Here is a 24,484-nt window from a genome sequence, read left to right on the forward strand (position 1 = left end):
TGGCCTCTCGAGCCTGCTCCACCATTTAATAAGATCAAGGCTGATCTGATCATGGACTCAGCTCCACTTCCCCGCCCGCTCCCCATAACCCTTTACTCCCTTATCGCTCAAAAATCTGTCTATCTCCGCCTTAAATATATTCAATAACCCAGCCTCCACAGCTCTTTGGGGCAGAGAATTCCACAGATTTACAACCCTCTGAGAGAAGAAATTCCTCCTCATCTCAGTTTTAAATGGGTGGCCCCTTATTCTGAAACCATGGGCTAGAATTTCCACTTTTTTTGCATGTTTAACGCCCACTTAGCGCCCATTTTACCGCTGAAATGACGTATAGCGCCCATATATCGCCCATTTTGGCACAAAATGGAAACTGGCGGGCATGTTTCAGAAACTTATCGCCGTGCATTACTTTCCCCATGTGCTTAACGCCGGGAAAAAATATTACCGCTCGCCCACTTTTTTTGGATGGAATCATCAGAATGAGCGAATTCAACGCCCATAATATCGCCCAGCGTTACTTTCCACATGGAATTAACGCCGAGATTCAATATTAACGCCCGCCCACTGATTTTTATCAAAAGGAACATATTTACCCAAACTAGCGGCCATAGAGATCGCCCATCATCAATTTCACCACGTCACACACTTATCGGCCACAATATCGCTCGCCCAAAAAAACCGCCCACAAAAAGTGGAGCTAACGGGAACGAATCAGACGGCAAGTTGTAGACCCACATGTTGCATCCTTTAAAAACCTCGGCGGAGTTCTGATGTACTCTGCAGGTCGTTGGGGTTAATGTGAAGATCTGTAAAAACATCTTGACCATACTGTGACCGATTGGAATTGAAGAGGTGCATTTGTTGGGACATTCCTTGTTTGTGACCAATCGGTGGAAAACAGAGAGCTACTGCAATGGGGCCTGTCCTTTCTCACCCTCTCTTGGTGACCAATTACATGCAGCAGACTCGACATTGCCGAAGGAACGCTGCATTGCATTATGTGCCCAATGTACGAAGTGCCAGACTGATGAGGAGGACCAGACGTTACACCCCCCCGCAAGTACAAGGAGAAGCATTCTTACCTCGACTTGCCCAACACCATGTGCCTTCGGAGACTGCGCTTCCACAAAGGAGGTTATCACTGAGGTATGCCAGCTGATAAGGGCAGATCTGCAGCTTGCCAGCACCATCAGAACTGCACTGTCCGTCGAGGTCAAAGTCAACGCAGCACTGTCGTTCTATGCCGCGGGTTCTTTTCAGGCCACAGCTGGCAACATTTGCAGACTTTCTCAGCATTGCACACATCGCTGTATTAGACAGGTCACTGAATCCCTGTACGCACGCAGGAGGGACTTGATCAGCTTCCCTATGACCAGGGAGGCACAGAGTGAGAGGGCTCTAGGATTCTCCAGAATTGCAAACTTCCCCAAGGTGCAGGGAGCAATAGACTGTACGCACATCACGATGCAACACCTTTTCAGGATGCCAAGGTTTTCAGGAACTGCGAGGGATTCCACTCTTTGAATGTCCAACTGGTTGTCGACCACCAGTAAATTATACTAGCAGTGAATGCTCAATTTCCGGGCAGCATCCATGATGCTCACATCCTGAGAGAGGGCACTGTATCTGCCTTGTTTAACAATGAGCCACAAGGTCAATGCTGGATACTTGGTGACAAAGGATATGGTCTCGCCAACTAGCTGATGACCCCGCTGCGTGACACCCACACCGAGGCTGACAGACGAAACAACGAGAGCCACAGAGCAACTTGCAATATCGTAGAGAAAACCATTGGAGTGCTGAAGCAGCGCTTTAGATGTCTGGACCACTCAGGAGGCGAGCTCCAATACCACTCTGAGCTGGTAGCTCAATTCGTGGTGGTGTGCTCCATGCTACACAACTTGGCTATCAGGAGGGGACAAGAATTGCCTGATGAATCTGACAGTCCACCTCACCAGAGAGAGGAAGAGGAGGATGAGGAGGCGGATGCTGACATCGGCCTAGACAATCAGGCTGACACTGAAGCCATGCCCCTGCCCCCATGTAGACCATATGAAAGGGCCCATGGTGGCATGATAGCTGTAAGAGCCTTACGTCAGGAACTCATCAATGATCGCCTTGCCTGAAAGAACGTTGGTGTTATTTACAAGGCTGACACACTGCTGGGTGTGCAGGTCATACATCAATAGTAACTTGGTGACAGTTAAAGTTTAAGTTGATTGAATTTAAGTGTGGTTATACGGTGTAGCCAACCGAACCAATGTGCTACAAGGTTTTGTTGAATAAAAAACATTTAAACCGAACATTAGTATGAAATCATCAGTATTTCTGTACAAACCAACCCTTCCCCCCCCACCCCTTCTCCTCCCCACCTCTACCCCTTCACCTTCCCCTCCTGACTCCAAGCTGCCTGGCCGAGGAGTCCTCAGGCGATGCTTCATTCGGGGGGGGGGGCGGGGGGGGGTGGAGGCGGGGGGTGACGGCCGAAGTGCTGCTTGGACGGATACGGGAGAGGATGGTCCCGAGGTGGGAGCATGCTCCGAGCCAGAAGCAAGATGTTGCTGCTGGCTCTCATGTGTGGTTGGAAATGGGGGTGCATCACCTTGGAGTGCAGCGCGGCGCTCCGGGACCACTGGGAGCACTCTGCCACCAGTGTTCCTGGCTATCAACTTCAGGGTCTCCTCCATCCCTTCCATGTTATATCTTATTTGTTGGACAAAAATTCAGTGCCAACTATGTTCGTGGTGTTTAGTAGGCTTTTTGCTATTGATGAATCTCCCTCGTGTCTCCCACAACAGCCAGACAAGCACACACCACAGCCACACAGGCTTTCAGTGCCTCCGAGCTCCCTCTCTCTCTGTTTTTTCTTCTGCGCATGTCATGATGACTCTTGACCTCCTGAATCGCAGGAATCGAGCGTTGCCATGCCGTTGCTAAGGACGGCCACACTTTATGGCAGAAGGTCAAAAAAATTTAATACTACCGCTCATTTGATATCGCTCGCGGTAACGCCCAATTTCAAAAATGGAAACTAGATGTTTTAAAAATGGGCGAGAAACCGGCGATCAGAAAACCCTTTCATAATGCCCACGCCGGAAATATCACAAAGTGGAGGTTGTAGCCCATAGTTCCCTAATTTAAATTTCCCCTATGAGTGGAAGTATCCAGTCTGCATCCAGCATCCACCTTGTCGAGTCCCCTCATTATCTTATATGTTTCGAGAAGATCACTTCTCGTTAGTTTTTCCAGATGAGCAGCCAAGTAAACAAGCAACCGGTCATGTTAGAGATTGGCAACCAACTACACGGCTGCTTATTGGATGAGTTAGGCTATGGACTGAAAATCTGGCATAGTACCATAAAATACAATCAGTAGATAGAAGTAGAACACCTATACAGCCACACATGGAATAAAGTTGTGCAGTAAACCATCAGCATCCTCAGGAAGTGACGGTGCCACTTTAAGTGTCAGCCGTGGCTCAGTGGGTAGCACCCTCGCTTCTGAGTCAGAAGGTCGTGAGATCAAGTCCCACTTCAGATACTTCAGCGTAGAAGTCTAGGCTGACACTCCAGTGCAGTACAGAGGGAGTGCTGCATTGTTGGAGGTGCTGCCTTTCAGATGAGAGGTTAAACTGAGGCCCTGTCTGCTCTCTCAGGTGAATGTAAAAGATCCTGTGAGATTATTTCAAAGAAGAGCAGGGGAGTTCTCCCTCAATCAACATCACAGAAACATTATCTGGTCATTATCACATTGCTGTTTGTGGGAGCTTTGCTGAGTGCTGAGTTCCTATATCATCATCATCATAGGCGGTCCCTTGTATCGAGGATGACTAGCTTCCATGCCAAAAAGGGATGAGTTCACAGGTGTTTCAATGAAGGATCTAATATTCCAGGTCCCGAACTACATGTTGAAGGGTGGAAGATGCCTGTGCATGGATTTTTTTAACGTGTGGTGGCCGTTGCACACCAGCCACCACACGGGCTTGACAGAGCTCGGTCTTGGTCCAGTGGCAAGGGATTAACCAAGATGACTGGAGACCAGCTCTGCTGCATGGACCTAGTGCGCACACATATTGCAGTGTGGGCTGGCCCGTGCTACCCCTGGGCCCAGAACTCACGCCTCTCCTAGGCCCCGATCATGTCGCTCCATGATCACTCATAAGAACATAAGAAATAGGAGCAGGAATACGCCATATGGCCCCTCGAACCTGCTCCACCATTCAATAAAATCACGGCTGTTCTGATCACAGACTCAGCTCCACTTCTCCGCCCACTCCCCATAACCCCTTATCGTTTAAGATAACTCGCTGCTCCTGTGCCCCGACTGTGCTGCTCCTGCTGTACCTGCTCATACTCCAATCACGACCTGGACCTTGATGACGTCCAATCCAGTAGCCCTCTTCACAGCCATCGTTCTCCAGCACATGCTGCACCTTGAGGTGGTGTGCTCCATGCTGCTGCTTTGAAGGCCCCGACCTGCTGAGGCGTTTCATACATTACAACTGTGACTACACTTCAAAAGTACTTCATTGGCTGTAAAGCACTTTGAGATGTCCAGTGGCTGTGAAAGGTGTTATATAAATGCAGCTCTTTTATTTGTTTTAATCTCTTGCACTTAATCTTGTATGTATGTCCCCTTGTTCTAGACCCTGGACTGTGGTTCTATCCACGTTGTCCCATCCTTTTTTAATTTTAAACATTCACATTACTCTAACTTGACATTGCCCTAAGTCTAATCAGATTTATACTCACAGTGGGCACAAAAGTAAGTATGCTGATTGAAATAAACACATTCTTTGTTTAGCATGTATAACATACATGCCGATGTGCTAAACCTATATCGAATTATTAAGGATGTCATAGCAGCGCATTTGGAAAATGGTGACATGATAGGTCCAAGTCAGTATGGATTTGTGAAAGGGAAATCATGCTTGACAAATCTTCTGGAATTTTTTGAGGATGTTTCCAGTAAAGTGGACAAAGGAGAACCAGTTGATGTGGTATATTTGGACTTTCAGAGGGCTTTCGACAAGAGATTAATGTGCAAAGTTAAAGCACATGGGATTGGGGGTAGTGTGTTGACGTGGATTGAGAACTGGTTGTCAGACAGGAAGCAAAGAGTAGGAGTAAATGGGGACTTTTCAGAATGGCAGGCAGTGACTAGTGGGGTACCGCAAGGTTCTGTACTGGGGCCCCAGCTGTTTACATTGTACATTAATGATTTAGACGAGGGGATTAAATGTAGTATCTCCAAATTTGCGGATGACACGAAGTTGGGTGGCAGTGTGAGCTGCGAGGAGGATGCTATGAGGCTGCAGAGTGACTTGGATAGGTTAGGTGAGTGGGCAAATGCATGGCAGATGAAGTATAATGTGGATAAATGTGAGGTTATCCACTTTGGTGGTAAAAACAGAGAGACAGACTATTATCTGAATGGTGACAGATTAGGAAAAGGGAAGGTGCAACGAGACCTGGGTGTCATGGTACATCAGTCATTGAAGGTTGGCATGCAGGTACAGCAGGCGGTTAAGAAAGCAAATGGCATGTTGGCCTTCATAGCGAGGGGATTTGAGTACAGGGGCAGGGAGGTGTTGCTACAGTTGTACAGGGCCTTGGTGAGGCCACACCTGGAGTATTGTGTACAGTTTTGGTCTCCTAACTTGAGGAAGGACATTCTTGCTATTGAGGGAGTGCAGCGAAGATTCACCAGACTTATTCCCGGGATGGTGGGACTGACCTATCAAGAAAGACTGGATCAACTGGGCTTGTATTCACTGGAGTTCAGAAGAATGAGAGGGGACCTCATAGAAACGTTTAAAATTCTGACGGGTTTAGACAGGTTAGATGCAGGAAGAATGTTCCCAATGTTGGGGAAGTCCAGAACCAGGGGTCACAGTCTGAGGATAAGGGGTAAGCCATTTAGGACTGAGATGAGGAGAAACTTCTTCACCCAGAGAGTGGTGAACCTGTGGAATTCACTACCACAGAAAGTAGTTGAGGCCAATTCACTAAATATATTCAAAAGGGAGTTAGATGAAGTCCTTACTACTCGGGGGATCAAGGGGTATGGCGAGAAAGCAGGAAGGGGGTACTGAAGTTTCATGTTCAGCCATGAACTCATTGAATGGCGGTGCAGGCTAGAAGGGCTGAATGGCCTGCTCCTGCACCTATTTTCTATGTTTCTATGTTTCTATGAACCTTGGTTAGATTAGTGCGTGCAGTTCTGGTCGCCATGTTATAAAAAAGGATATAGAGGCACTGAAGAAGGTGCAGAGAAGATTTACAAGTTCAAGACAGATAAATGTGAGGTAGTACATTTTGGTAGGAAGAATAGGGATTTTACTTGTTACTTGGAGGGTGAGAGTCTAGGTAGGGTAGAGGAACAAAGGGATCTCGGAGTACAAATACACAAATTACTAAAAGTAACGACACAAGTTAGCAAGGCCATAAAAACAGCAAACCAGGCACTAGGGTTTATTTCTAGAGGTATTAAATTGAAAAGTGGGGAAGTTATACTAAACCTATATCGAACCTTGGTTAGACTACACTTCGAGTACTGCGTACAGTTCTGCATGCCATATTATAAATACGATATAGAGGTACTGGAGAAGGTGCAGAGAAGATTTACAAGGATTATACCACAAATGTGAAGGTATACCTATCAGGAAACAATGAACAGGCTGGGTCTCTTTTCTCTTGAAAAAAGGCTGAGGGGTGACCTAATAGAGGTCTTTCAAATTATGAAAGGTTTTGATAGAGTGGATACAGAGAATGTTTCCACTTGTGGGGCAGAGCATAACAAGAGGCCATCAATATAAGATAGTCACCAAGAAATCCAACAGGGAATTCAGAAGAAACTTCTTTACCCAAAGAGTGGTGAGAATGTGGAGCTTGCTGCCACAGGGAGTGGTTGAAGCGAATAGTATCGATGCATTTAAGGGGAGGCTAGACAAGCATATGTATCCTGGGTCCCCCGGTAAGCTGCTCCAAGATTAATGTGCTCACCTACTCGGCGACCTGAGGGAGAGAGGGAGGGGGTCAGTAGGAATGTGTGTATGTGTGTGTGTGTGTGTGTGTGTGTGTGTGTGTGTACTAGGCCCATGCAGCAGAACGTGATCTCCAATCGTCTTGAATCCCTTGCCATTGGACCAAGATCTTGCTCTGTCAAGTTTGTGTGGTAGCTGGTGTGCAATGCCAAGCTGCTCTAAGATTGATGTGCTCACGGCCCAATCCTGGAAGCTACGGATGAGGCCAAAGAAGAATTCTACTCCAGTCTTGAACAATTTCTGTCCCAAGTCCCAACGGGCGACAAGCTGATTCTCCTGGGCAACTTTAATGCCAGAGTTGGAAAGGACACAGATTTCTGGAGAGGGGTGATTGGCAGGGAAGGGGTAGGGAAAACCAACTTCAATGGTATCCTCCTCCTGATGAAATGCTCAGAACATGGTCTTGTCGTAACCAATGCCTTGTTTCGTCAGAAAGACAATACAAGGCCTCCTGGCAACACCCTAGCTCCAGCATTGGCATCTGCTAGACTACGTCATCGTCCGAGCAAGGGACTGCAAGGACATCCGCATCACCCACGCCATGACAGGAGCTGACAACTGCTGGACTGACCACTGTCTAATCCGCTCTGATATCTCCATCAACGTAGCCTCAAAACGGCGAGGGCAACAGAGATGCTGCTTCAAAGAAATCAACGCTGAAGCACGCAAAGACCCTGCAAAGCAAGCCCTATTCAGCCAACGCCTCACAGCCAATGACGACTTTCAATGAACCAGAACCGCTGTCAACTGTGAGGGATTATGGGGCGTCCTTCTCAAATTCGGCTGTCCTCAAAAATTTGTCACCATCCTCGGCCTGCTTCATGATAACATGCAAGCCGTGATTCTCAACAACGGATCCACCACAGACCCAATACACGTGCAGACCAGGGTCAAGCAAGGCTGTGCATCTCACCAACCCTCTTCTCAATCTTCCTCGCTGCAGTGCTTCATCCCACCCTTAACAAGCTCCCCGCTGGAGTGGAGTTAACCGACAGGACAAGTGGGATATTGTTCAACCTCCGATGCCTCCAGTCCAGATCCAAGGTTGTTCCAACCTCTGTCATTGAATTACAATATGCAGATGAAAATTGCGTTTGTGCACACTCAGAGTCCGAACTCCAAACCATCGTTGACACCTTTACTGAAGCGTATGAGAGTCTGAGCCTTACATTAAACATCAGTAAGACAAAGGTTCTCTAATAACTTGCCCCCACCACACAGTACTGCTCCCCGGTTATCAAGATCCATGACGAGACTTTGGACAATGTGGACCACTTCCCATACCTTGGGAGCCTACTATCAGCAAGGACAGACATCGATGACCAAGTCCAACACCACATTCAGTGTGCCAGTGCAACCTTCGGTCGCCTGAGGAAGAGAGTGTTTGAAGACCAAGATCCCAAACCTGGCTCCAAGCTCATGGTCTACAGAGAAATAATGATACCCGCCCTCCTATATGGCTCAGAAATATGGACTATGTACAGTAAGCATCTAAAAGCACTGGAGAAGTACCACCAATGCTGCCTCCGCAAAATCCTGCCAATTCAGGTGCACCAATGTCAGCGTTCTCTCTCAGGCCAACATAACCAGCATCGAGGAATTGACCATACTCGACCAGCTCTGCTGTGCGGGCAACATTGTCGATACTAGACTCCCGAAACAAGCACTCTACTCCGAGCTACGTCACGGCAGGCAAGGAGGGCAGAGAAAACGTTTAAAGGACACCCTCAAAGCCTCATTGACAAAATGTAATATCCCCACCGACTCTTGGGAATCCCTGGCCCAAGACCGCTCAAAGTGAAGGAGAAGCATCTGAGAAGGCGCTGAATACCTTGAGTCTTTTCGCCGGGAACACGCGGAAGCCAAGTATTAACAATGGAAGGAGCATACGACAAATCAAACACCGCACCCACCCCTCTATCCAATCACCATCTGCCCCACCTGTGACAGAGACTGTACAACTCGCATTGGTCTCATCAGTCACCTTAGAACACATTTTAGTGTGGAAGCAAGTCATCCTCGACTCCGCGGGACTGCCTAAGAAGAAGGAGGAGACAAGCAGATGAGGGAGAAGGGAAGTTAGATGAGGAAAGAAGGGAGGAGGCTCCAGGGGAGCATTAACACCGGTATGAATTGGTTGGGCCGGATGGCCTGCTTCTGTGTCGTAAATCCAATGTAATCCCTACGTAATGTAATCTGTGTATTTCCCCTCTAATCTTGCACCCCGGTGGCTGAAGTGCAGATTTTGCTTTGTATTTCTTTCCATATAATGGAAACAGTTCCTGACAGGTGCTATGAATGGTGGCCCTGTGGGCGATATCTTTCCCGTCTTATTTCAAGGCCTGTGGATTTGGGGAGTGGAGGGATACAAACTAGAGCCAAACCTTGCTGCCCTCCCACCTAGTGTCTCTTGCACAATGCCCGACACCTCAATGTAGGTGAAGCATGTTTTTTTTGTTGAATGCCTTGCGTCACGGCTCTGGATTGGCAAGCAGTTCATAATAAGGATCTGGAGGCTGATTTTCCACCTGTTAAGGTGTTGGACTGTGATAATCACAAACATCGCACCGATTGGTTTGTTGAACCTCAGGAAAAGGGGCAACTCAGAGGAAATGCAGGGTTCTACATGCCATAGCGACTTTGCCTCGCGTGAATAAATCCTCCATGAGAGGCCTGAAAGGCCGAGACATTTGGCATGAAGCAAATTTCCATCCATTTTCCCGGAATGCCGTACTTTAACCTGTAGAATGAAGAAAAGTGCTTCTGACAGCTCTCGTCCCCTTAGGGAGTTAAATTACCATTTATTAAAATTAATTAATACTGTCAATGGGAATAACAAGTGACAGCGTCCTCTTCTTTCTTGATCATTTCTAAGAGTGAAGAAGTCTCACCACAGTTATACAGGGCACCGGTGAGGGCACACCTGGAGTGTTGTGTACAGTTCTGGTCTCCTTACCTCAGGTAAAGACAGACTTCAAGGGGGTGCAACGAGGGTTCATGAGAGTGGTTCCTGGGATGATGGGATTGTCCTATGAGGAGAGATTGAGTAGGCTAGGCCTATATTCCCGAGAGTTTAGATAAATGAGAGGTGATCTTATTGAAACATATTATGGGCTGGATTTTTCGGTGAAGTCTGTCTCTGTTGTCGCCCTGGAGGGGCAGCAATGGCAGCGGTGAGCACTTCTGGGCAGGCGGTCAGTTTCCAGTGCCCCTCTGGGGGTTTTCGTGGCCAGTTTTGCAGGGGCCGGAGCAGTACCACCCAGAAGAGTTGAGCCTGTGTGCAACGCCCCTGGTTACGATATCGGCTCGATTTTGGACTCCCGCCCGACTCTTACAGCCCGCAGCCCACAGCTCGCCCCGCAGTGACTGCCTGTAAATACAGCCGGTCCAACTATACCGACTGAAGAGATTTAAGTAATGCCATCCTAAGTGTGAGTGCTTTTTAAAAAATTATTTTATGATTTATGTTGGGATTTATGATATGGATTGGGAATGTTTTCCGTGGGTTTTTCAGGGTTTTTTTCCCCCCAGGCCTCTCTCAGTACACTTCCAGCCCGGCTATTTAGCTTAGGATTTTGCCATGCTCAGCCAGCCTAGCGCCCCAAGAGAGGTGTACAATGCTTCCCTGAGTGCTCTGCCCCACACTCAGGGCTTAACTGCCCAATTTTGCTGACTGAGGCGCAAACTGTTCCCAGGGGCAAACTTTACCGCCCCGTCGCCATTACCGCCCCGAAATCAGCAAAGCTGAAAATCCAGCCCAAAATTCTTACAGGGCTTGACAGGGTTAATGCTGAGAAAATGTTTCCCCTGGCTGGGGAATCTAGAACACGAAGTCACAGTCTCAGTATAACGGATCGGCCATTTAGGACTGAGATGAGGAGAAATTTCTTCACTCAAAGGGTTGCGAATCTTTGGAATTCTCTACCCCAGAGAGCTGTGGATGCTCAGTCATTGAGTATATTCAAGACAGTGGTGGATAATTTGGGGGAAATTAAGAGAATTAAGGGATATGTGGATAGTGAAGGAAGGTGGAGTTGGGGTAGGAGATCGGCCATGATCTTATTGAATGGCGGAGCAGGCTCGAAGGGCCAGATGGCCTACTCCTGCTCTTATTTCTTATGTTCTTTTATGACGTTGTGTTTCCCCCAAGGCTTACCTTAGTGGGAAAATCCATTTAGTAGATTGGGGGGGGGGTGCGGGCAGAAGGATTGTACCATTATATTGCAGCTGTGTGAAATGACCTTCAGAGCTTCCTGTGCTGTGACAGGAATGTAAAAGAAATGCCAATAAATAATGTTTACTTACTTCCACTTGGCATTAGATCCCTGTCAGGAATAAATAGTTTGTACCCATAGTGCTTCTCCAGTACGTCTGGCAGTATTTCCAAAGCAAACTGTTCTTGTTCCCTGTTTTCCTGGGTGAGAGAGTCAGGGTTGATTTTGGTATATGACAGGTATGCATCATATTCTTTATTATCTAGAGAGATTAAAAGAAAAAAAAACACAGTTAAATGGACAGCCAAATTAAAATAAGCTCATAACCTACCTATGCACGCTTACAAAATTCCATCTGGAAGGCACTGCTGAAATAGATTGAAACACATGACTGCCATTGAATAGAATGGTATCGTTATTGTAGATGAGCAAGAGCCCATGGCAGATTTCAAGCTTATCCAGTTTGGGTCAGTTGACTGGGCCAGGTCACGACAGTGCTCTTCTTTGTTCGAACTTGGTTAAGAATGAGTTTCTTTTAGATTGCTTGAATTTGTGCATTTTCAGCGAAATAAAAAAAAACGTGGCTTCTGCACAGCGAGTTAATGAAACCGAGCTAAAATCAATCACACACTGCGTCTGACCTTCAGTCACATAGGATCGGACTGTGACAAGTACACCATCATCTGATTGGGAGATTTAATTATTTGGAGCTCAGCATGAGAGACCACACTATGCTTCAATGTATTACAGAATCATGGAGATTTAAGGGGACCATTCAATCCATTGTGTCCGTGCTGCAACCAACTCCACAGAGGAGTTCTCGACTCGAGTCGCATTCCTCTGCGATGTGGTCTACTCCCAGTCCTTTGCGATGTAGTCTAGCCCCATTCTTCTATGTACTGCAGTCACATTTCTTTACTATTTAGTCAAGTCGCATTTACCTGCTATGTTGTCTACTCAAGTCACAGACCTACAAGTCCATCCAAGTATCATAGAATGGCTACAGCACGGATAAAGGCCATTTGGTTCTTCGAGCCCATGCCGGCTCTCTGCAAGAGCACCTCAGCTAGTCCCACTCCCCCGCCCTTTCCCCGTAACCCTGCAATTTTTTTTATTTCAGATACTCTACCAACTCCCTTTTATAAGCCGTGATTGAGTCTGCCTCCACCAGCCTTTCAGGCAGTGCATTTCAGATCCCAACCACTCACTGTGTAAAAAAGTTTTTTTCTTATACAGGTTGAACCTCCCTTATCCAGAACTGCCTTATCCAGAACCACCCCTCATCCAGAACCATTCCTAGCCACCAGGTGGAGCATGCGCAGAACTCCGACACGAACAAATTAAAGTCCTTCCTCGCTGCCAACTCCCGCAATCGCTGGCCTAACCCTGCGATCAACCGCACCCCCCCATGTTCTCTTTGCCGCACTCCCAGCTCCAAGCCAGCCAGCCCTGATATCCCCTTGCTCAGTATCTGTACCATCCAATTTAACGAGATCACCCCTCGTCCGGAAAAATCTCTTATCCAGAACAGGCCAAGTCCCCAGGGTTCCGGATAAGGGAGGTTCATCCTGTAGCGCCTTTGGCTCTTTTGCCAATCACCTTAAATCTGTGTCCTCTGGTTCTCGACCCCTCCACCAATGGGAACAGTTTCTCTCTACCTACTCTGTCCAGACCCCAAATGATTTTGAACCCCTCTATCAAATCTCCTCTCAATCTTTTCTGCTCTAAGGAGAACAACCCCAGCTTCTCCAGTCTATCCACGTAACTGGAGTCCCTCATCCCTGGAATCATTCTTGTAAATCTTTTCTGCACCCTCTCTAAGGCCTTCACATCCTTCCTAAATTGCGGTGTCCAAAATTGGACACAATGCTCCAGTTGAGGCTGAATCAGTGTTTTATACAGGTTCATTATAATTTCCTTGCTTTTGTACTCTAAAGCTTTATTCATGAAGCCCAGAATCCCGTAAGCATTTTTAACTGCTTTATTAACTTGCCCTGCCATAATTTGTGCACATATACCTCTAAGTCTCTCTGTTCATGCACTCGTTTGTAGGTTTGTTGGATTGTATGCTTTAGTTTTCCAACACTCTCACGTGTTCACAGATCTTAAACCCCATCCCATCACTCCCAGATTCCACAATGGTCCCAGACTGCTGTCTGAGTATTCACAAATGGCTCCAGAGTTGCACTCTGCCATCTTGCCAAGTAGTCCTTCGCTCCATCCTTCTTCTAGTACTCCCACACCCCAAAGCCCAGAATCCCGCAACCTCTCTCAGTTCTTGACCTCTGCTACCAACTGCCTCATATGCACCAATTCCAGGTGCTACCTATCCTTGGCCAGCTACACATTCTCCCAGCCTGAATCAACAGCTCTGGCTTCCTCTCTCACCCACACATCTTCCGGCATCTCATGGACAGCCTCTCTTCACCCAATCCTTGCCACCCAATGGAGTTTTGAAATAAGGTAAAAAAGGATGGAAATTTTATGTATGTGCAAAATCCACATGGTAAAGAGAGGAGACACAGAACACAAGAGACAGAGTGAGAAAAAGTGTTAGAGACAATTAGAGAGATGGACACTGCAGTGATAAAAATGTAAGCCATGCGAGAGAGAAAGAGGAAGAGTTGAAGACAAATAGAAAGACAGAGAGCAACACAGAAAGTGTAGAGAGCAAGAATGAATGAATGAAACAGTCAGCATTAATCTCTGTGCCCAATACTGTGGGAGCTGAATGTATGTTTATTAAAACGACTCAAAAGGCAGTAGAAGCTGGGGTGTTGCCCTAAAGGTCAGTTGGGCAAGCTTCCTGTGCCAAAGGGTGGGGGAGATATTCACAAGGTTAAAGAGCTTAACACCATCAGAAAATAAATCAAAGTCCGGTTCATCAGGAACAGCAAAAGGATCTCAGCCCTTCAACCTCCAAAATGATTTGCTTTAACTTGAGCTAAGAATCCACTTATAGTTTGACTGTGAATCCTATCCTGTTCCTTTATACATATTTCTACTTGGTATAGCCAAGTTACTTTCGTTTTCTGTGTACAAATCTCAGCTCTCTTTTTTAATTGATTTTGTTCTCCGTTTGTTGCACACCTGACCCACGATTCCCTATCATAAGGGTATGTAATCAGTCACATTCCCCGAGCCCAGGCAGTATGACAGGTTGATGTGTGAGAACCGCAGTCAACCACTCACTCACTTATTGTGGGCTAGATTTTCCAGTCCTTTGCGCTCCAGGTTTCGCCCCGGAGCGGCGGGAAATGCGGCGGTGAGGTCTCCAGCGCCCCGCCGCGATCCTCCGGTCGGGTTTTGCGGCGCTGCGCCCAGTGTGCAATGCCCCTGGTTGTGAGTTTTGACTCTTGCCCGACCCGCCCGCCTGGAAGTGTGCCCGCAATGACCGCCTGGGAAACCAGAGCGGTCCTACAATCGCGTCCACGGAGAGGAGGGTAAAGTACTCCTGAAGTAAGTGCGAATGCTTTTTTTGCTTTCATTTTTTGTGTGCGATTTGTGTTGCAGTGGTGTGGGCAATGTCTTAGGAATGTTTTTGTGGTTTTTTTAGGATTTTTCCCCCCGCCCCCCCCCCCACCCCCCGAGGCCTCTCTCGGAGCGCTCCCGGCCCGGCTCTTTAGCTCGGGAGTGCCCCATCCTTGCGCCACGAGAGGTGTACGACGTCTCCCTTAGCACTGCACCCCCTGATGCAGGGCCTGGATGGCCAAACTTACATACTAAAGCGCAAACTATTCCCGGCCGCCAACTTTCCCGCTCCGCAGCCATTATTGCCACGAACACAGAAAAAACGAAAATCCAGCTCTATGAACTTAATATTTTCTTTAAAAAGTACAACTAGAGTAGGACTAATTGGACAGCTCTTTCAAAGAGCAGGCACAGGTACAATGGGCTGAATGGCCTCCTTCTGTACTGTATGATTCTATGAAAATGTGCCGTGAAACGGGTTTATGAGTAGAATATATTTGAGTGACCACTTGTGGTGTCCTACATTTTTTCAACTAAAGTTGAAACACAAGAATCCAATAAGGAATTCAGGTGACACCTCTTTATCCAGAGAATGGTTAGAATGTAGAACTTGCCACCATTAGGAGTTGTTGAGGCGAACAGTATAGATGCTTTTAAGAGGAAGCTAGACAAACAGATGAGAGAGAAAAGAATGGATGGATATGCTGATAATTAAAGGGGAGGTTAGAACAATTTTTACCCGAGCTAAATTATGAGAACAGGTTGCATGGACTAGTCTTGTAGTCCCTCGAGTATAGAAGATTAAGGGGTGATAAGAACATAAGAACATAAGAATTAGGAACAGGAGTAGGCCATCTAGCCCCTCGAGCCTGCTGCGCCATTCAATAAGATCATGGCTGATCTGGCCGTGGACTCAGCTCCACTTACCCGCCCGCTCCCCGTAACCCTTAATTCCCTTATTGGTTAAAAATCTATCAATCTGTGACTTGAATACATTCAATGAGCTAGCCTCAACTGCTTCCTTGGGCAGAGAATTCCACAGATTCACAACCCTCTGGGAGAAGAAATTCCTTCTCAACTCGGTTTTAAATTGGCTCCCCCGTATTTTGAGGCTGTGCCCCCTAGTTCTAGTCTCCCCGACCAGTGGAAACAACCTCTCCGCCTCTATCTTGTCTATCCCTTTCATTATTTTAAATGTTTCTATAAGATCACCCCTCATCCTTCTGAACTCCAATGAGTAAAGACCCAGTCTACTCAATCTATCATCATAAGGTAACCCCCTCATCTCCGGAATCAGCCTAGTAAATCGTCTCTGTACCCCCTCCAAAGCCAGTATATCCTTCCTCAAGTAAGGTGACCAAAACTGCACGCAGTACTCCAGGTGTGGCCTTACCAATACCCTATACAGTTGCAGCAGGACCTCCCTGCTTTTGTACTCCATCCCTCTCGCAATGAAGGCCAACATTCCATTCGCCTTCCTGATTACCTGCTGCACCTGCAAACTAACTTTTTGGGATTCATGCACAAGGACCCCCAGGTCCCTCTGCACCTCAGCATGTTGTAATTTCTCCCAATTCAAATAATATTCCCTTTTATTGTTTTTTTTCCCCCAAGGTGGATGACCTCACACTTTCCGACATTGTATTCCATCTGCCAAACCTTAGCCCATTCGCTTAACCTATCTAAATCTCTTTGTAGCCTCTCTGTGTCCTCTACACAACCCGCTTTCCCACTAATCTTTGTGTCATCTGCAAATTTTGTTCCACTACACTCTGTCCCCTCTTCCAGGTCATCTATGTATATTGTAAACAGTTGTGGTCCCAGCACTGATCCCTGTGGCACACCACTAACCACCGATTTCCAACCCAAAAAGGACCCATTTATCTCGACTCTCTGCTTTCTGTTCGCCAGCCAATTCTCTATCCATGCTAATACATTTCCTCTGACTCCGCGTACCTCTATCTTCTGCAGTAACCTTTTGTGTGGCACCTTATCGAATGCCTTTTGGAAATCTAAATACACCACATCCATCAATACACCTCTATCCACCATGCTCGTTATATCCTCAAAGAATTCCAATAAATTAGTTAAACATGATTTCCCCTTCATGAATCCATGCTGCGTCTGCTTGATTGCACTATTCCTATCTAGATGTCCCGCTATTTCTTCCTTCTTTCTAATTGGGATGTTTAAGGCGATTAATTAATTTGATAGGGTATATAGAGAGAAACTATTTCCTCTGGTTGGGGAGTCCAGAATGTTGTATGACTATAGATATACTCTCTGTGTAGTCATTGTGTGGTTGCATAAGATGGAGACTTTTTTACCTGATGTATTATCAATAAGGTTTACACTGTATATATATATATGCTGGCACCACTAGAGGGTGCATCTGGTTGAGACCAGGGGTTTCCTGCACTCGTGGCAGGGCCTAGCATAATAGGCTGCCCACCATGCTTGTGCTCACTCTGGAGTTACGAATAAAGGACGAAGGTCTCTACAGTTTGAGTACAACACATTGTCTCGTGGAGTCATTCATAAGTACATTACAGACATAAACAGAACAAGGGGACATAACCTTAAAATTAGAGCTAGGCCATTCAGGGCTGATGTTTTGAAGCACTTCTTCACACAAAGGGTAGTGGAAATCTGGAACTTTCTCCCCCCAAAACACAGCTGAGGCTGGAGGTCAATTGAAAATTTCAAAACTGAGGTTGATAGATTCTTGTTAGGAAAGAGGATTAGTGGATATGGAACCAAGGTGGATAAATGGAGTTAAGTTACAGATCAGCCACAATCTAATTGAATGGCGGAACAGACACAAAGGGCTGAATAGCCTCCTCCTGTTCCTATATTCCTAAAATTGTTTTAAGTAATGTTTGTTGAGGAAACAATATTTGCCAAGACACTAATTTAGCACATTGCTCTTCAAATAGTGCCATGAGATCTTGAGTAGTACCACCTGAACCACCAGCCATGATCTAATTGAATGGCGGAACAGGCTCGAGGGGCAGAATGGCCTCCTCCTGTTCCTACGTCTTTGTTTCTGTGCTGTAATACTCCATGATTTTATTTGAAAACCACAATAAAAACGTGTTAGCTTGACTTAAGAGTCATTGGTGTTAAGGGTTGTATTTTAATCTTGATACAGGTACTCTTCGTTTCATGCAGGCCAGAGGAAGCCATACACCTTGAATATTGTGTCCAGTTCTATTCATGAGGTAGCAATGAGATTCAAACCCTGCGGCAGAGTAAAGACGACCCTCCAAACCAATTCCTAGTGACAGAGAACAGAGTTGTGAGGGAAGACCAAGAGGTGACACTTGGGCCATACAGTCTTGAAAGGAGGTGGCTGAGATGGTACCTCACAGCGGAGATATATATGGTCATTAAAAACTTCAAAATTACTGTTGGAAATATTAGCAGAACACAGTCATGTGTTCACTCTTTTATCTGAGACATCAACACTGACTCGACGGGCCAAATGGCATCCTTCTGTGCTGTAACAATTCCATGATTTCAACCAACTGTATTAACACCCAAGGAGGACCATCACATGAATGCATTTAGTGTTTTTCTGCTAATATCCCTAGCAATAAACTCCAGGTTTAAATGGTATGAAAGGAAAAAAGAAAATAAGGGTTGGGTTCAAATGAGTGAAAGGAAGATTTATGACTGGTGCCAAGACCTCTCCTTCACACTGGAGTGATCAGCACATGGACAACTTTGGAAGCATTTAACAAGCACATATATGCTGTGATGCAGGTTATATCTAGATGGATGTGCTAAACGGGCCTCCTCATCTGTATTTATTTTGCTAGTACCCAAACAATTTAATAGTTAGCAAGTGACAAGCAGCTACTCTAAAGATCAGTTCTGATTAATCTACTAAAGCAAATACATTGACCAGAATAATATTCAAAGTGTTCCAAAGTGTTCCAATTCTGCTAGAAATTTCAGGCGACAGCCCTGAGATAAAACAGTATGCCTATTGTGCCACAGCTAATGTGCTTCCATTCAATCTAACTTACAATTCCAGCCATTAAAATAGAGCTGGCCCCAATGGCCACATTTAAAGCTGCATGGGGACAAAACGGGGGGAAGGGGTAAATGTGGAATCAAGATCTGAGTTCTACTGTTAAATGTAAAGGGCTAACAAACATTTCTGAACACCTCTTAAAAACTGGCCAGTCGGTGACCATAAACCAAACAGCAAAAATACATATCTTCTGTAACTATTCTTATTATGAGTGAAGTCCGCAGTGAAAATAAAGCATGGGCCCATGACCTGCCGTGGTTGGTACTCCCTTCTCAAATGGTGGTCCTGCTATCAGCCCTGGCATTTCTACTCCTCCAGTCTCTTCTGCAATGTATTTTGCCACTGTTTCAAATAAGACTCAGTTGAATCAATGAAATCAAACCCATGAGAAGCACTACCTTCAGCTAGGCTGTGTTCAGCCCTCAGTGCTATCATCCAGACCTTTTGGCACAGCCACCAAAGCACAGGACACCCTTCATCGGTAACACTCGAAGCACTGTTCCTTTTCTCCTCTACATGGAACGTAGATTCCTTGACAGTTCTCTCAATGGGAATAAATCAACTTAAGTAAATGAATAAACTACTGTCTGGAGTAGTTCTGACATACAGCCCAATATGATCTACTAAAAAGAATCTGTTCTCAAAGCAACAAGGCAAGAGTCACTGGGGACAGGTGGAAAAAAACTATCAGGGAATATGCATATTGTTTACATACTTTATTCTGAGGCACTGTGTCGGAGAAATGCCCATAGGAAGTGACTGGGCTGAAATAAATAATATTCAACAATGGTGCCAGTACTAATGAGTGCCAAATGATTTTGGAATTCGAGTCTGGATAGTCGTGAGGGAAAGAATACCTCAGAAAATAAAATGGAATGTGAGAAGGTAATTTGAGCTTTCAGCTTCACTGGATGGAAAATTTCACAGCGACAGTACGTCCCCTTTCAGAGAAGCAGCTCTACCCTTACATTTGTCTGTAGATTTATGAGTAAATAATAAGGGTGGCATTTTCCAAAATCATTCAACAATTTATTTCTCAACATTGGTATTAGTTTGAATACTATTGCTCATTAACAACAACAACTTGTATTTATATAGCACCTTTAATGTAGTAAAACATACCAAGGCGCTCCACAGCAGTGTTATAAGACAAAAAAATAAATTTGACACCAAACCATATAAAAAGAAATTACGGTAGATGAGCAAAAGCTTGGTCAAAGAGCTGGGTTTTAAGGAGTGTGTTGAAGGAGGAGAGAGAGGCGGAGAGGTTTAGGGAGGGAATTCCAGAGCTTAGGGCCCAGGAAGCTGAAGGCACGGACACCGATGGTGGAGCTCACAAGGATAGAATTAGAGGAGCGCAGACATCTCGGGGGTGGGGGTTGTGGGGCTGGAGGAGATTACAGAGATAGGGAGGGGTGAGGCCATGGAGGGATTTGTAAACAAGGATGAGAATTTTGAAATCGAGGCATTACTCAACCGGGAGCCAATGTAGCTCATTGAGCACAGGGGTGATGGGTGAGTGGGACTTGGTGCGAGTTAGGACACAGATCTTAATGACCAAGCCTTTCCTGTGAACTCTTTTCCGATGTTACTGAGTGTAAGTCTGATATATGCATCAATTTATCTATTAGTTACTGGCATTTTTAAGTTATCCCATACTACTCCATAATTTTCTTCTCTTCTTTGCTAAAGTTAATCCACATCCATAAAATATCCCTGTAGGAGCTCCCATTAATAAAAAGAAAATCAGAGCATAAGGATTAACTTGCATTTATAACAACTTACAGTTATCTAGCACCATTAACAGAATAAAATTCCTCAAGGTGCTTCACAGGAGCATAATCAGACAAAACTTGACACCAAGCTACATGGGGAGCTATTAAGAATGGTGGTCAAAGGGGTAGGTTTTAAGGAGCATCTTAGAGTAGAGAGAGACAGAGGTTTAGGGAGGGAATTCCAGAGCTTATGGCCTGGGCAGCTGAAGGCACGGCTGGCAATGGAGGGGATTGGCAAAGGAAATTGGGGATGCAAAGGAGGCCAGAATTTGTGGAGCTCAGAGATCTCAGAGGACTGTAGGTGGTTACAGAGATAGGGAGGGCGGGGCCATGGAAGGATTTGAACACAAGGATGAGAATTTAAAATTTGAACCCATGTAGGTCAGCGAGCACAGGGGTAATGGGTGAATGGGACTTGGAAACACTTTCCATGTCCTAAGGAATCCCAAATGCTTTGCAGCCAATTAATTACTTTTGATGTGTAGTCACTGTTGTAATGTAGGAAATACGGCAGCCAAAGTTGTGCACAGGAAGTTCCCACAAATAGCAAGGAGATAAACGATCAGTGAATCTAATTTGGTGATGCTGCTTAAGGAATAAATGGTGGCCAGGACAGTGGGTAGAGCTCCCCTGCTCTTCTTTGAATAGTGGCATGGGTGTTTTTATGTCCACCTGAACGGACAGTTTGCATAATGTCTCAACCGAAAGTTTGCACCTCCAACTATGCAGCACTCCTTCAGTATAGCACTGAAATGGCAAACTAGATTATGCGATCAATTCCTGTAGTGGGGGTTGAACCCATGACTTACTGAGGGCATCAATCATGTGTCTTGTTGATTGTTTATGGGAAACTTAGAGAGATTAGCCATGTTATAGAATGTAAAACATAATAATACAGCAAAATCCCATGGAAACCCACGACCTCTACCACTTAGAAGGACAAGGGCAGCAGGTGCATGGAAACACCACCACTTCCAAGTTCCCCTCCAAGTTATACACCATCCTGACTTGGAAATATATCGCCGTTCCTTCATCGTCGCCGGATCAAAATTGTGGAACTCCCTCCCTAACAACACTGTGGGAGTCCCTTCACTGCACAGACTGCAGCGGTTCAAGAAGGTGGCTCACCACCATCTTCTCAAGGGCAATTAGGGATGGGCAATAAATGCTGGCCTTGCCAGCGATGTCCACATCCCAGGTACAAAAGAAAAAAAACAATGATTATATTTGTGAGAAGTAAAGTATTTCAAAGTTGCAAAGAAGCACTGAGAATACTTTGTTGAGTCAGTGAAGATTACTCGAATCACCTGTTTAGGAATGACAGCTAGGTATGAACATCGAATTTCTTATACCATCAAAGATTAAGCAGCTCATTCCACAATGGCACTAAGAAGCCAATTAAAGCTACAATGCCTGGAAATTGTTGGGATTCTGGAGGGGAAAAGGCATTCTTTGGCTGCCTTGGCAGAGCTTGACTGACAATCTCCAGCATTGCCTGATAATAAACAGGAGCAGAATCTTGGCTCGGTTGCTGTTACACATTCCGCAGCAAGTTAAAGCAGGTGCATTGTTACCAGATGCAATGATGTGCAGTTCGGGAAGGTTGTCTGCTGGGAGTTGAAGATGTTACTATGTACGACACAAGTATTTGTTTGATTTTAGATGTTTAAGCCCTGTTCAGCTGTGTACAAATAGACACGACAAGAAAAAAAACCTGATGAAGTGTTTATCTGTCTTTCTCTTTCATATGCTGCACGTTTCCAACATTTACTATTTTTATTTTATAAGTCCATGATTCTTGGTCTTTCTTTCTAACTCTACTGTATTCAGAGTGAGACCTGCTAAAACAGGTCAATTAAATCTGGTCAAGCATATGACTTACTGTGCTGACTACTAACTCGCTTCTGTGCTTTGACGCTGCGATTGGCCCAAAATTTGCGGTCGGAGGCTTTCTCCAGGCAGATGCCTCCGACCTGCAAAATATCTACAAATTTACCTGCTGGTACATAAGAACATAAGAAATAGGAGCAGGAGTAGGCCATTTGGCCCCTCGAGCTTGCTCTGTCATTCAATAAGATCATGGCTGATCTGATCTTGGTTTCAACTCCACTTTCCTGCCCGCTCCCCATTACCCTTGACTCCCTTATCGTTCAAGAATCTATCTCCACCTTAAATATGTTCAATATATTCAGCCTCCACAGCTCTCTGGGGTAGAAAATTCCAAAGATTCACGACCCTTAGAGAGAAGAAATTCCTCCTCATTTCCATTTTAAATGGGCGACCCCTTATTTTGAAACCATGTCCCCTAGTTCTAGATTCCCCCACGAGGGGAAACATCCTCTCTGCATCTACCATGTCAAGCCCCCTCAGAATCTTAAACAATTTCAATAAGATCACCTCTCATTCTTCTAAACTGCAATGAGTATAGGACCAACCTGCTCAACCCCTTCATCTCAGGAATCAACTCTGTGACCTTCTCTGAACTGCCTCCAATACAAGTATATCCCTCCTTAAATACGGAGACCAAAACTGCTCCAGGTGTGGTCTCACCAATGCCCTGTACAGTTGTAGCAGGACTTCTCTACTTTTATACTTCAGGAGGTTCATAGATTCGCGATCCTGGGCCTCTCCCGGGTACTCACGGGTAGAGGCCCACATATCCCAGGGACTCGGGGTTCTCAAGCGCCACTGGGATCACGTGGGCCAACCCAACCAATAAAAGACGGGAATACCCATTCATACTTCTGGAGAGCTCTGTTTGTACAGAATTCCCATAAAATATGAATGGGGATCACATAAAAAATACACAAACACATGAAATAAAGTTTTAAAAATCAATCCGTATTTAAAATTAATTAAAATGCCATTTAATGAAGTATTTTAAACAAAAATTTAATTTTTAAATTTTTTTTATATGATTTAATGGGGCTTAAAACAAATTTACCTTATTGGAAAATTACCTTATTTAGGACCATACAGTAGATCCTGGTCTCCAATCGTCTCGGATCCTCTTGCCACTGGACCAAGACCTTGCTCGGCTAAGCCAATGTGGTAGCTGGTGTGCAACGGCCACCCCCCCATTAAAAGGCATCTTCCACCCCTTCAAAATGAAGTTCTGGACCTGGAACATCAGGACCCCCATGGACAACCCCAACAGTGACAGACCGGAACGCCGCACCGTTATCGTTGCCTGGGAATTCAGACGCTTCAACGTTGACATCGCCGTCCTAAGTGAGATCCGGCGGGCAGGGGAAGGCCAGCTCAAAGAACAAGGTGGTGGCTACACCTTCATCTGGAAAGGGAAACCAGAAGAAGAATGTCGCCCTCATGGAGTTTGCTTTGCCATCAAGAATGAGCTGGTGGGCTGCCTCAGAGACTCCCCTGTGGAATAAGCGATCATCTCATGACTCTCTGGCCCACCCTAGCCCGGAACCAGTGTGCCACAGTCATCAGTGTGTACGCCATAACACTTGATGCAACAGATGAGACCAAAGAGGAATTCTATTCCAGCCTCGAACATTCCCTGTCCCGAGTCCCTAAGGACGACAAGCTGATTCTCCTTGGCGACTTCAACACCAAAGTCAGTAATGACACAGACCTCTGGGGAGGCATGATCGGCAGAGAGGGGATAGGGGAAACCAACCCCAGCATTATCCTGCTCCTGGCAAAATGCCTAGCACATGACCTTGTCATCACCAACACCTTGTTCAGTCAGAGGGACAAGTACAAGGCATCATGGCAACACCCTTGTCCAAGCATTGGCATCTGCTCGACTACGTCATTGTCCGAGCGAGGGACCGCAAGGTCATGACAGGAGCTGACGACTGCTGGAGGGACCAGCACCTAATCCGCTCCATCATTAACATCAACATAGCCCCAAAACAGCGACAGCAACAGAAACAGTGCTGCAGAAAAATCAACGCTGGGGCACTCAAAGATC

At 45.9% G+C, this 24,484-nt stretch overlaps 1 protein-coding gene across 1 annotated transcript in view; it reads right to left on the minus strand.

The window, feature by feature from the left end:
• The window catches only part of il1rapl2 (interleukin 1 receptor accessory protein-like 2), a 704,017-nt gene that overhangs the window by 26,249 nt on the left and 653,284 nt on the right, over nt 1–24,484 (minus strand). Inside the window, exon 10 of the mRNA XM_070883960.1 lies at nt 11,351–11,521. Coding sequence (XP_070740061.1) covers nt 11,351–11,521 — 171 coding nt within the window. The remainder of the gene's footprint in view (nt 1–11,350; nt 11,522–24,484) is intronic.

This window comes from Pristiophorus japonicus, chromosome 6 (assembly GCF_044704955.1).
Source record: "Pristiophorus japonicus isolate sPriJap1 chromosome 6, sPriJap1.hap1, whole genome shotgun sequence".
NCBI lineage: Eukaryota > Metazoa > Chordata > Chondrichthyes > Pristiophoridae > Pristiophorus > Pristiophorus japonicus.